The 12,722-nt window shown below is 39.0% G+C and overlaps 1 protein-coding gene and 1 long non-coding RNA gene across 22 annotated transcripts in view; one reads left to right on the top strand and one right to left on the bottom strand.

Annotated features, from left to right (window-relative positions):
- MAPK10 (mitogen-activated protein kinase 10) overlaps positions 1–12,722 on the bottom strand; it is a 183,504-nt gene that overhangs the window by 11,034 nt on the left and 159,748 nt on the right. For 11 of the 14 annotated variants that reach the window (XR_012042717.1, XM_072862916.1, XM_072862918.1 and 8 more), the window contains 3 exons: positions 8,757–8,820; positions 8,092–8,169; positions 2,171–2,309 (listed from right to left, as the gene is read on the bottom strand). Coding sequence is in view for 11 of the 14 variants with exons in the window: in XM_072862916.1 (XP_072719017.1) it covers positions 2,171–2,309; positions 8,092–8,169; positions 8,757–8,820 (281 nt within the window). In the remaining 3 variants the exon portion in view is untranslated. Of the gene's footprint in view, positions 1–2,165; positions 2,315–8,091; positions 8,170–8,756; positions 8,821–12,722 lie in introns of those variants that run through there. The other 3 variants (XM_072862926.1, XR_012042719.1, XR_012042718.1) reach the window with 3 other exon arrangements.
- Positions 1–12,722, top strand: part of LOC140652313 (uncharacterized) — a 41,430-nt gene that overhangs the window by 27,958 nt on the left and 750 nt on the right. For 4 of the 8 annotated variants that reach the window (XR_012042727.1, XR_012042726.1, XR_012042725.1 and 1 more), the window contains 4 exons: positions 2,138–2,406; positions 4,169–4,345; positions 9,401–9,618; positions 9,778–10,058. This is a non-coding gene — a long non-coding RNA (uncharacterized lncRNA). Of the gene's footprint in view, positions 1–2,137; positions 2,407–4,168; positions 6,552–7,552; positions 7,666–9,400; positions 9,619–9,777; positions 10,059–12,722 lie in introns of those variants that run through there. The other 4 variants (XR_012042722.1, XR_012042728.1, XR_012042724.1 and 1 more) reach the window with 4 other exon arrangements.

The raw sequence follows: 12,722 nt of genomic DNA, 5'->3' as shown, positions 1-12,722 counted from the left end.
CAATTACTACTCTGAGTTTTTAGAACATTATTGACCTAATTTTATTCTCAAAAAAATTTCCATAAAAATCTACCAGAAATATACCTGGGGAAAAAAACCCATTTCCTAGAGCAATTTTGAGACAGCTCAGACCTACCAAGTCTGAAATTATTTTATATCCACTTATCTCCCCTCCTCACCACCCTGGAGAGAAGTTTTTTTCTTTGCTTTCTTCCCTTTGAACAAAATCTGACTTGATACTCAATTTTTTTTTCCTACCACAGAATGGCAGGCTTGTAAGCCACCTAACAGAACAGTCCTATTTCGGTAGAATTTTGAATACATAAAGAGTTAGTGAATTTAAAATACCCAGTAATATATTCTAAACAGTTTCTCTCTTTGACATTTGGAAAAGCATTAGAGTATGATTTAGCTCATTTCAGTTTACGTGGCATGCTTTGGTAAGAGGAGAGATGCCTCAGATTTTAGTTAATTTCCAACTCGGGTAATGACGACCTTGCAGTGGAAAATGCTAATTGCTGTTTTGGCTGAAAAATATTCAGTTGTTCTCAAATTCTGTGTGGAGTTTTGCCATTCTCTAGTAAAAACACTTGCTGCTACTTACCACTGGGAATCCTACGTATTATTACCTGGTAAAATCAATTTGATATTCAGTCACTGTTGGGTTCTTCGGAACTTTTCAAAACTGCCTAAGACCCCTGATTGCGACCCTTTCAGCTCAGCGCACTAGCTGATTGATATCCTTTGCTATTACTTAGAATATAGGAATACTAGATCCATGCACTCTGTGGTTCTTTTCCATGTAACACAGCTGATAAAACTTCTTGGGGAATCAGATGATTTGTCATGAGCAAATGAACAGCCAAAAGCACCTAGAGAAGGCCTGTTCTCTTAGTAGCAGAGATCCCTGCAAGGGAATGATTTAATGGGAAAACAACCTCTAAGCTGCAAACATACACTGAGAGGGAGTGGGCCGCAAATATCCTTTCTCTATTTAACCTAGTAAAGATCTAGGCATAAAATAAAAACAAGTTGTTGCATGTCCTTTTGATCATAATCTGCCCGTTCCCCAGCCCTGTCATAGCCACTAACATACAAGCATTCATGTAATTCATAATAGCGAGCCTATCTATGAACTAAGATGATAACTCACTTCACATTGACAGGAGAAGTTGCTTACTGAGGTAAATCTTTCTGAGCTTAGACATGCATAAAAAAACCCTTCATTCTTGTTCCCTGTAGCTTGCAAAGATATATGTGCTTCCTTCTAACCTGGTCTTAGCTTGGCATATCTGCTCTAAAAATCAGAACAAGTCTTAACATTCACAGACAAACATTTTTCTATGAAGCTCTGTGGCTGCTTCTTTCAATACAAACTGGTTATTATTTCAAAATATATATACAACTCTCAGCAGAAATTTTAGTGCTACATCTTCAAGTGTCTGAGGGAGCCACAGTTTGATGTGGTTATTTACACTTCCACAAATCCTCATACAAGATATGCAATGCAACCTCATCAATGAACAAGCACATAGAATATATACTTGGTAATATCACATATGTGGTTATGCAGTTCACCTGAAATGGGCCATTTAGTTGTGGAGTGCACACTAAGTACGTATGCAGATGTGCATGTTCCTATAGGCACACAACTGCATACAGTGCCAGAATTCTATTGGCACGTGTGTGTATTTGCTATTTGTATATAAAGAAAAATGCATATATATCCCTATCTACCTCACTGGGCAGAAAACGACAGAACAGAGAGTGAAGGCAGATACACACTTGTATGTTTGAGAGTGGCTACTGCACACCTTGTCATGCCAGCGTGAAAAGGACAGTTGCAGGTTGCTGGTTTTGCAGCCATTAATTTTACATCTTATGGGGAGGGAGTAAAAAAAAGGATTTTTCAGTTCCTTTTTTTTTCCCCAGTAAGCATAATTGGAAGAAGACCAAAGCAGAGCAACTATAAGTTAAATATACACTTGAGCTTAGCCGCATTACATAACTCTGTAGGAGAAGCAGGCTGAAAAGATTTGTTTGTTTGTTTCATTTAAATCTTTGTATTTTATTTCTCTTCCTTTCCATCTCTTAACTCCTGTTAATTTTTCCTCCTAAATTACATCATCCTCTGAAGAACGCTGGGTTTCGCAGGCAGGCGGCTAGTCACCTGCAACAACCGAGGGGTCCCGCAGAAGCTTCCAGGCTGCTGTCCGTGTCAGACGCCAGTGTTTGATCCGTGGACATGGATGAGATGTCATTGACAGATGAGGATGGAGGGAGGCTTTCACTGCTGTTCACTGCTGCACCTGTGCTACGAAAACGAACACCAACGTGATTAAACCTGAAACCCCAGAACTTCTCAGTTTAAAAAGCAAAGGATACTTACCTTGTGGCAACAGGCATGTAAGTACACAGACCATTTTAAACAATGGCAAACATTAGCAGAAAATGGGCCATACAAACTTTAGCCATTGGATAATATTAAATATTTTACCAGGAAATTCTCTCCCTCAACAGTCTGTTTTGAAGAGGTATAGCTCACGTGCTGTCTATCACTCCACTTCTTTCTAGCCTTCTTAAGAGTTACAAAACACCCAACAATCAGATGCCTGCTAGGATCACACAGGTACCAATAAGATGATTTAAAAAACCAACCCAATCCTCCATACTCTCATAAAATCCCAGTTTTATTGTAGGTAGTTTAGTAGAATGGGTGGCATCAAATCACCTAGTGGCAATGCAGAGAAGATGGCTGGGGGGGGGGAGGCAAGGCTGGTTTCCTCCTCTTAGTTAAGGACTATGTGACTAAGCCCAGGACTTCAGTTGTGACAGTATTTTTGTGCATCCAAGTTTAACTGTCCTCTGTAAAATGATGATAGTACCAGGTATTATCCAAAAAATCACTTTGACTTTGTGAAATGAAGAATGTACCTTCATGAGATTATCATTAATGTGATTGAATGTGTATCACATCCCTGATTATTATCAGAAATTATCTGTCCTATAAATGCAGATAATTGTGTGATAAATACAGAGCCACGCGAAGAATGTATTTTTCATGCACCTATGACTGCTCAACTGTCTCTCTGCCCATTAACCTCAGCTCATACTTAAGTTCTCAGAACAGCAAACAACAGTTTGATTGGTATTTTTTTCCACTGAACTTTGAGGCAACATTTTGTTATCCTTTTTCCACCAAAATTAACACTGTCTGCAGTTTGAGAGGGATACATTAATTTTCGTTAGTATTCATGCCAACAAAATATGTGATTTTGCATGATATTGCACATTTGGAAATCATAGCTAGTCACCGTGACACACACATTGTTGTTCTGCAGATAGATGCCATTTCGTTCTTATGGCTGAAAAGTTTTCTCAGCTGACTTTTACAGATTTTAATTTCCTCAAAATGGACAGAAATTAGCATCTATTGCCTTGAAAAGCAAGAGAACACACCTAATAAAGTACACCTAGTAAAATTACAAAACTCATCTATTCTTCATTCATAATTCTTAATACAGAAATTAATAGCCATTTATACAGCCTAGGCAAGATATGTGACGCTGTAGGCAAAAGGAGAGGATTTCTGTCACTTGCCAGTTTGCAATAAAAACATTACTTTGAGAAAACAAGCCACCATACCATACCTCCAACCATTCTTCTATTTTCCTCAACTTTTTCTTCTCTTTATACACATCCACGATAAATATGCACAAAACAGAGACAGATAGCTCATGTTCAGAGCTCCCAGATGGGAGCTGCTTTCTGCTGTTGTAGTAGTACAAAGATACTCTGGCATCAGAAGAACCCTTAAATTAGTTTACTCTCCTGATACATTTGGAAAATAAACTGGTTAATTTTGTAAATGCTGCAAAAAGACAGAGCAATCTCAATGACATCTCCTTGGTGACTGCAGACAGCAATCATCCATCTTTTCTGACAGCAGATTTATTTTTCTAAGAGTTATTTATACGTACCTCATTCACATTGATCAGTAATCACCCAGTACAATACTCTTACTTCATGTTTCCATGTTATTAAACCATGTGGCATTTTATGAAAATACTAATCAGTCAAGACAAATGCATTTAGACATAGTCAAAATATGACTGAATTTAATAATATTAATGACTAAACAATATATTACCTTTCTAAATGTTTACAGTGCTGGACAGAAGCCTGCCATTAAGTCATGGACACTGTCCCAGGAATCAAATGGAAAGAATTCCAGGAGGTTCAATCGACTTTTGATCAAACTGTTGCTGTGCAGCTGTCTTTGATGAATGTGCGATCAACTTAGCTAGGCAAAATAACTGAAGAAATAGCTGCAGAAATTGTATAGGTGAAGATTTTGTTACACTCTGTCTGATTCAGCACCACTGATTTCAATAAACCCTGCTGTGTTCATTTTAGCAAGTATCAACTCAGCCCATAAGTTTCTGGAAAGTGCATTTTTATGGTTATTCCTAGCTTTCAGCACAATTCCACATGACAAGACACACAGGCCTGATAATTAATGTTGCAGCCCCAAAGCACCCAGACTCACAAAATACCCACAAAACCAAATGAAACCACACCAAACACTCAGAAACCCAACCAAAAGCTGTCCTAGTCAATAAGTAATGCTTCATTTACTATGCTCAGCACCTGCCTGGTGCTACAACAGCTTGTTCCTGAAGGGATGGGTGCCAGGTGAAACAGTGCAGAACTGATAGAGATGCATTCAAAAGAGAAAAAGAGCCCCATTTATGAATTTGGCAGGAAGCTTCTCACTGGCTGCAGGGTTGAGGAAAAGAGCAAAAGGTTAGAGCAGGTGAGAAACAGCTCCTGGGATTTGTTCCTGGCTCTGCCATCGACTTGACAGCTACTCTGTTAAGCCACACATCAGCTTCCCTGCTTTACAGCAGGGATTCCTTCCTCAAAGGGCTCCTGTGAAGCCCTATTTAATTAGCAGTTATGGAAGTGCCTTTAAGACTTCAGCCTGCAAAGTGGTATAGATGGGGGCAGGGAGGGTGGGGGGACTGAAAGGAGAACTGCAGCTTCTGCTGTTTCCAAAAAAAGCCTTGTGTCTGTCTTGGGGATTTGCTCAGCTGCTTATAAATCATGTAATTAGTAACTCTTGATATCCAATGTTGCAATGCTTGGTCCATCAGCTGCTTATTTTAGGCTCTGCATGTGACAGAAGAGGACTCCTAAAGGTATCCAGTAGTTCTTGAGTGATAGCAACAAAACTGACCAAATCAGACAGCAACTAAAAGGCAGGAAGGGAAGAATAAAAGAGCAATTTTCAGAACTGCTCTTTGAAAGGGAGAAGAGAGTAACTGCTAAGAAATTGGTCAATGGTGAGGCTCAAAAAAGGGAAAAGAAGAAGAAAGGGAACTGCAAAAGAAAGGGAACATATATATATATATATATGTATTTTGGAGAGGATATAGGTGTATAAAAGGTATATATCTTAATGTTATAAGGGTGTGAATTAGTCAACAATCCTGAAGGTTGATTAAATTCAGTAGCTATTTCTCACACATATTGTTGTGACTGAATTCCACTGAGAAAACATTTTATTCTAATCACTTTTATTCTCCCAGCTAAGTAATGATATGGCATAGACCCTTTGAACAGTGAGCATGTAAGTAAGGGGTACTGCACCTGAATTTATAAATAAAACAGAACCGTTTAGCAATTTTGTGACATAGAAAGAACAGAAAAGCAATAACTACCATCTAAATTAAATTCAGTGTTTATGTGTGGACGTGGACATGCATATGTTGTTTGCACATGTTGCTTACATATTTGTGTAACACATACATACACACCTACACACAAATCTTTCCACTCAATTCAGCAATACTAGGGCCTTAAGCAGATAGGTTTGGAAAGATAGAAGTCAACTGGATAAGGTGTAGAGAAGAGCAGTAAGTTTGAAAGACTGAAAGGTGCAGGTAGTGAAGTTCAAAGGAAGGAAGACTGATTAGGGATGCGATAATTGAATTTATGTGAGCTAAAAGCTGCCAGAAAGAAAGATGGAGAAAACCGTTTTCCATGTTCTCTGGAGACAGTACACGCAATAACAGAGTTAAACTGCAGCAAAAAAAGATTTAGGCAAGACAATACAAAAAGCTTTTTGAAAATAATAAATGTAGCCTACAGATATTTTTTGGAACAGGCAGCAGAAGTATCTGTTGGGAACAGTTTTAGACACAGTTGATTCTGTTCATTGGACATGAGCATGAGGGGCACCTAAGCCCCACATTTTAAGCTTCTATGTTGTATTAACTAATTCTTCACAGGACAAGAGGAAGCACTAAGTGACTGACACCCTGATACACAGGCACTCTAAGTAGCCTGCACTATCAATGGGCCACTATTATCCCTGGTGCTGTCAACTTCAGCTGTCTCCCCAAAAGCTCCAATCAAGTAATAATGGAAACATCTGCAGCTTGCTTGCTATGATTATTGATAGAGCGCCAAATCTTAGCCTTCTGAATTCTTGCCAAGAACACTGACCAACAAGCAATGTGTGTATAAAGTCTCCCTCATTTCCCTTATGCTCAGAACTGGTGACTCGTTTTATCTCATTCTTTCAGTATTTCATTCAGTTGAAAAAAATTAAGTCAGGCACACAAAGTGATGTAAAACAGGACATCTACTGTTTCATAAAACAGCCTCATCTCAGAGCAATTTTTAAACAGTTGCTATACTTGTTGGTGCCTAACAATCCAAAAACAAAGGGGAACACCAGAAGACAGACAGGTAAGAAATGGCAGTTTTGTATGTTTGGAAGTGTTTTACATAAACAATAAAAACTTTCCACATAGGAAAAACAGAACATGGAATACATAAAGAAATCCCTGGGTAGTTTAATTCCTGAAACCAGCAACTACAATGTTTCTTGATCAAAAATCAGACTGCAACCACTGTTCTGTAGGGGAGAGAGATTTAAGAATGAGGATTTATCAAATACTTGTCAGGTCCCCAGATTTCTTTTCAGTGGTGGTACAGTAGTTTGGTAAATTAAATCTGCATGTCCTATACTTTGTTTGCTACTCGGAAAGAACACAATGGATTGTTTTCAATTTCTTACTTCATTGATGTAAAAATCCAGGTGCAAAATTAGAGTAAAAATGTAAAAATTAGAGTGCTAGCACTCTAATATTACCATCCAGTACTCTATTAACTTCCTCCATTGTTGCCATGTTTGCCCTCATCCTGTCAGTTACTAATGATGAATTCTTGTTCTAACATTAAGTTAGCTCAGCAGCCAGTGAAAAATGAGAATGAAAAAAAAAAAAAAAAAAAAAGAAAATATGCAGAGAACACTGAATTAAATGATTTTACTTTGAAGAAAGGCTCTGCAGAACATAGTTTTACCTATAAACACTACTAGAATACTGTGCTCAAAATCTGGGCACTTCAAGTCTGCCAGTGAAAGCATACCTTCACAAATATGTATTTCTGTGTACTGGCAGTCACAGTTTGCATTTCTGTGAAAAGACTGCTTATGTGAATTTTCCTCAGGTAAAATTTAGTTGTGATTTTTTTGTGACAGGACTTTAAGAATCTGTGTTTGAAGACAACTTTTCCTTCTCATCGAAGTGTCAACCAAGCTTGTCAGCAAGCTGTTCTAATGTTATCAGACTTCTGAAAGGATAAACTACTAGAGTAGGTACCAGATGCTTATATGGGGGAGGTGCACCATCATGTGTCCAACAGATGGATACGTGCTAACATCACCAATTTTGCTTATGTCAACTAGCAGAGTATTAGTTCAGTTATCCATCCATAAGCAGTATAATGATAGTGTGAGATAAGCCTCCCCACCCACAACAATATAGTATGTAACCACAGATCTTTCCATAGAAAATACCAGGACAACTATATCTCAAATAGCAAGCAGACCAATTTTTAAGTATTAACATGACACCGGAGTGCAATTAATCAAGGTCGACCCATTAGAAGCACTGGATTTCCTAAAAACTTTTTAACTGGTCTACATAACTGGAAGTGTAGCCCAAGTGCTTCAGCTATCTCCATTCTCTTTTTGTCAGTACAGAAAACATATCAAAGTTATTCAATGGGGCTGAGTACCTGAAGGAGAAGGCTGTCCTTTAACTACACCATTTTTAGTCTTTTCTTCAGAATTCATTACTTCTTTGTAGATGAGTTCTGAAAGAGAGAATTGCAACAGTTACAAACAGGAACCAGTGCCTGTGATCAGGAACAGAACAACTATCATGAAATGCAGTGTTGTAGCCCTCCCATGAGCTCCCTAGGTCTGCCCTACCTTGTCTTCACAAGTCTGACAGCTCTACTCGCCTAAGACCTCTCTCTTCCATTCCCCTCCTCTCCTATCATCTCTTTTTGGAGCTGAATTGAGACAAATAGGGTTAAACTAGAACACACGAACTGTTTAATGCTGCACTATCTACAAATGAAGCAGCGCAGTAATACAGTGCTTTTTACTGGGGGTAAAATTCTGATGCATCATCCTGCTGAACACTCAGATTATATCTTTAGATTTCAATGAAGCACTGGAATCTGCACCTCCTGCATTAACATTAACCCGTGTACATAATGATAGTCCTCAGGACATTTCTTATATTTTTGCTACCAAAGCACCAGTTCGTAGGGCTAATGTCAATTCCTCATGTCAAAGGAATTCTTTTAGTTTTACACAAATGCATTTGGTTGGTAGGACATGGCCGTTTTGCCACTGAAATACACCTTCCAATATAATTCTAAACTGCAATTACCTTTCCATTCCTCGATTGTATGTTCCCTTTCATCCAGCTGTTTATCGTATATCTGAGGAGGAGGCTGCAGGAGAGAAACAAAGCTATTTAGTTGATTGTCTGTTATATTGTAAATAATTAGGAGTAATTATTTAAGTGAAGATACATTCTCTTCTCCGTCTTTGTTATCCATCCTGTACATGCAAAAACACATAAAACACATTTGAATATTAAAGGGATTAACACTTCTGGAATTCAACTGTTTATGTAGAAGAAATCAATATACTTCTCCTTTTCCTCTTTTAAACAAGAGGCATAGTTGCAGTTGAAATAGAACCCAGATCAACAATGGCATTGTGCTTATACCGAGCCCAGAAACTCCACACACTTTGTTTGCACTGGCAGAGAAAGTACTGTCAGAGTACCACAGAAATACCAATCCTGATTAATTAGTAGTAATATTACTACAGTAATTTTTAAGTTGCCCTTTAGACATCATACTTGCTGCTATACAAACTTCTCAGGGTAACTTTATAATTTTGAAGTAGATCTCCCTGCCAGAATTTCTGGTACGTGTTCCAAATTCCAGTATACATATTTTAAAGTAATTTTGCTTTGACCAGAAAGGTTTTGTTTTGTTTTTGTTTTTTTACTGTATTTTTTAGTTGGTGAGAATGTCACAGAAGTAGCAGATCCAGGATAAAGTTGCCTTTATCCTGAGATAAAGGCAACTAGAGTTTCCGGGAGCCTGAATACCTGCTTTCACTGAGCCACTAAGCCATGTGTTCATTGTCTCTCCTGATGTTAGCTGCCAAATACAGCAGCCAAGCAAGGCAGAGGACTCTCTCCTCCTTCTTTCTCCCAAGAAGCTTCAGCATCTGAGGTAAGAGTATCTAATGAAGATGGAAACAAGATCTACAATACGTTTCTCACTCATAAGTATTTCCTCTAACTTTTGTCTTGGGCACTCAGCCATTGCGTCCCTTTCAAAACATCCTACTATTAAATGCACATTTAACCAAGCTGTTTTCTGATTCACTAGGAAGTTGAGAATTTGCTCTCAGGACTCGAACACCATTGTCCATTAAGCTATTTGCATGCTACAGATACAACTGAGAAAGTAATAGCTCAGTGGCATAATATGGACCAGGAAAATTATATGATAACTGAACTGGACAAGTCTACTGAAAACAAGAAAAGTTCCTGCAGCATGACGTTTGTATCGGGGCTAAAGACAACAGAATTAGGTGAAGTCCTGGATTGCCAAGTCTCATACCTGAGAAGGTGCCAAGAGGGAACCTGAAACATGTGCCATGAGTTAAAGTGAGTGCCAGGCCTCAGCAGGGGTACCTGAGGTTTCACTATGTCAGCAAGATAAGACACAACCACATAAGAAGTCTGAGTCCAAAACCAATGCAGCTCTTCTCTTATTCAGCATAACAACCCCACTCAGTCCCTTCCAGTCAGTCCTGAAGCTTAAGATAGATTCAGCCAAAATTGATGCAATCTCTGTAGGGACTCCATGTTTCTGCTGATTGTGATATCAGGGAGCTGAACGCTACAAGAGTGCAGGTGAGCCTCACCATTGACCAGCGGGATGTGGTAAACGTGCTCCACTCCTCCAGCTGAGCCTGCTGGACTACTGCTCAGCCACTCAAGCCAGCCCTGCGGCAAGCATTTCCTACCAGGGAAAAGCAGAGAAAGATGGCAAGCACAAGGAAACCATGGGGGGCTAGGAATTTACAGGAGACTTACAGGGGCTGTCAGCTCCACTACATAGCTGGCTCTTGGCTTTTATGGTAGCAGTAGGGCAGGCATTTGGCTGAGCTGTAGTCTGACTCACAGCAACAGACCCACTGCTTCTCTGTCAGGTGGAAGGAAAGCAGGTAAACCAAGATGGACAAGAATATCCTGCAAGTACCTTTCTTTCTAAAAGCTTCAGGGAGGGGCCTACAAAAAGCACAGGCTGTGGGTAAAATTGCTCCTACCAAGCATAAACACTCTTTTTACATCTTCCATAGAAAAACAGGGGTATTTCTCCTCCAGCCAGAAATAAGAGGATAGATTCCTTCATTACTTCAGTTCCCAAGCACAAATTACAGAATCAAAAGCAACAAGTGATCAGATGCACATTCCTGTCCTCCGTTCACACAACCACAAAATCTTTGGCTTATGTTTCTTGTAATTTATTTCAGCTACGTCTTAAGCAGGCATAATTGGCTAACAGGCAACAAGAAAAGCAGCAGTAATTATTTCCTAGATTAACACATTCTGGAAACTAAGACATTTTCCAGGGAAAGAGCCCAGAATAATCTCATTTGTTACCACACTCCTATTTTGCTATGAGGACAATCAAGGTAGAGCAACTAAACTCTGTACTTCACAAACTGCAGGATGCCAGAAACTGCACCTGCACAGCATTCTACTGCAGACCTTTATTTGTGAGCTAGCAGAACCCACAGCTATAAAACATGGCTCTCAGCAGGAACACTAGAGCCAAGGGTAACAAATATTCAGCACAATAATGACATGAATAAACCCCTCCTCTTCACACAGGCAGGATCTATAACCTCTAAAGCCTGTGCAGAACACAGGTGAATGGAGCTCCGCTGAGAGGCCAGGGCAGCACACTCACACTGGGAGAAGTGAAACTTTCCCATCTAAATTCCCTGATACAAGGAAATGAGCCCTTATGACATATTTTCATTGATTCAAGGCACAGAGCTGTGCTGAAAATACCACAACAATTTCAGAAATGAATTTATTTTCCCATTATGCTCATTAATGTTAATGAGAACCACAAAGCTTAATACATTGTTATCAACCTAGATAATGCCCTCCAGGCTGACCACCCATTTTCTGCTAACTTGTTTCTTTTGGGTTTTTTTAAACCAGTTTCTAATTGGAGGAAGAGAAGTTTTTAACACGAGTATTGTCACAGCAAGGGAGCAGATAGAGCAGCTGCCATACCTGGGTCCTCCTGGGCACCTGATTTTACTCTTGGTGTAAAGGTTGGCCTAAAAATGGCTTTGCTGCCTAATGCAAATGTCTTAGAAAATGACTGAGTTAATAATTATTAATTTTCTATGTGGATGCAGCTGCAGTATTATAGACTTTCTTATAAATCCTTCATACAGCATATCCCAACTGAGAGCTATATGGTTTAGTTTGTACAGGTTTCAGAAAAAGTATAGTTAAACTAGCATTAAATCAAAGTAGAGTGTGGGGCAAGCCTATGGGTGGCAGCATCTAGCTTCAGTTTAAGGTAGCCATTTTCTCCCCAAATCAGACTGATTTGTAAGCAATTGCATTGGCAACAATAACAAAGAATAGAATCTATTTTTGGATGCAGAAGAGGATTTAATTATATTTTTCTTGTAGATATTAAAATAATATCTTGTTGTTTCAGTGGTTCTTAGCTTTTACATTTTACAAATGGATTTAAAAAATATTTTTGCATTAAATTTAACATTCATCGAATATAATAAAAATTACAAAAAACCCCCAGAAAATATCCACACAGACCTTTAAAAAAACAAAACAAAACAAAAAAACAAAACCAAAACCCAACAAACAAACAAAAAACCCCCCAAAATCCAAAACCCACAAAAGACAGGGTTTTTTTCATGTGGTCAGATAAACATCAGGAGACTACTGGATTTGTTAAATACCTTTCTAATATCCAAGGAGGAAAAGCTCTTCACTAGGGAAAAAAGAAAAACATATGTTGAGGCTGATGTATTCTCACTTTCCCAAAGCAACATGGATTGGTTTGTATGCCACTGCTAGAAAGCAAAGGGAATGGAGCTCACACTTGAATAAATCCTGCCATCTCTGTCCCTACCTCCGCAAAGCTAGTGCCAGCACACCTTGGGATGAGCTGTTTTTAGAAAGCCTGGCAGGAGCAAGGCTTGATTCTGCATCTGTTCCCAGAATCGCAGGGTCTGGAGCAGTAATTGTGGAGCAGCGTACAAGGCAACGATAGAA

This window comes from Ciconia boyciana, chromosome 5 (assembly GCF_034638445.1).
Source record: "Ciconia boyciana chromosome 5, ASM3463844v1, whole genome shotgun sequence".
Taxonomy (NCBI): Eukaryota; Metazoa; Chordata; class Aves; order Ciconiiformes; family Ciconiidae; genus Ciconia; species Ciconia boyciana.
The sequence above is the reverse complement of the archived record's forward strand: the minus strand, read 5'-3'. Positions and strand labels throughout refer to the sequence as shown.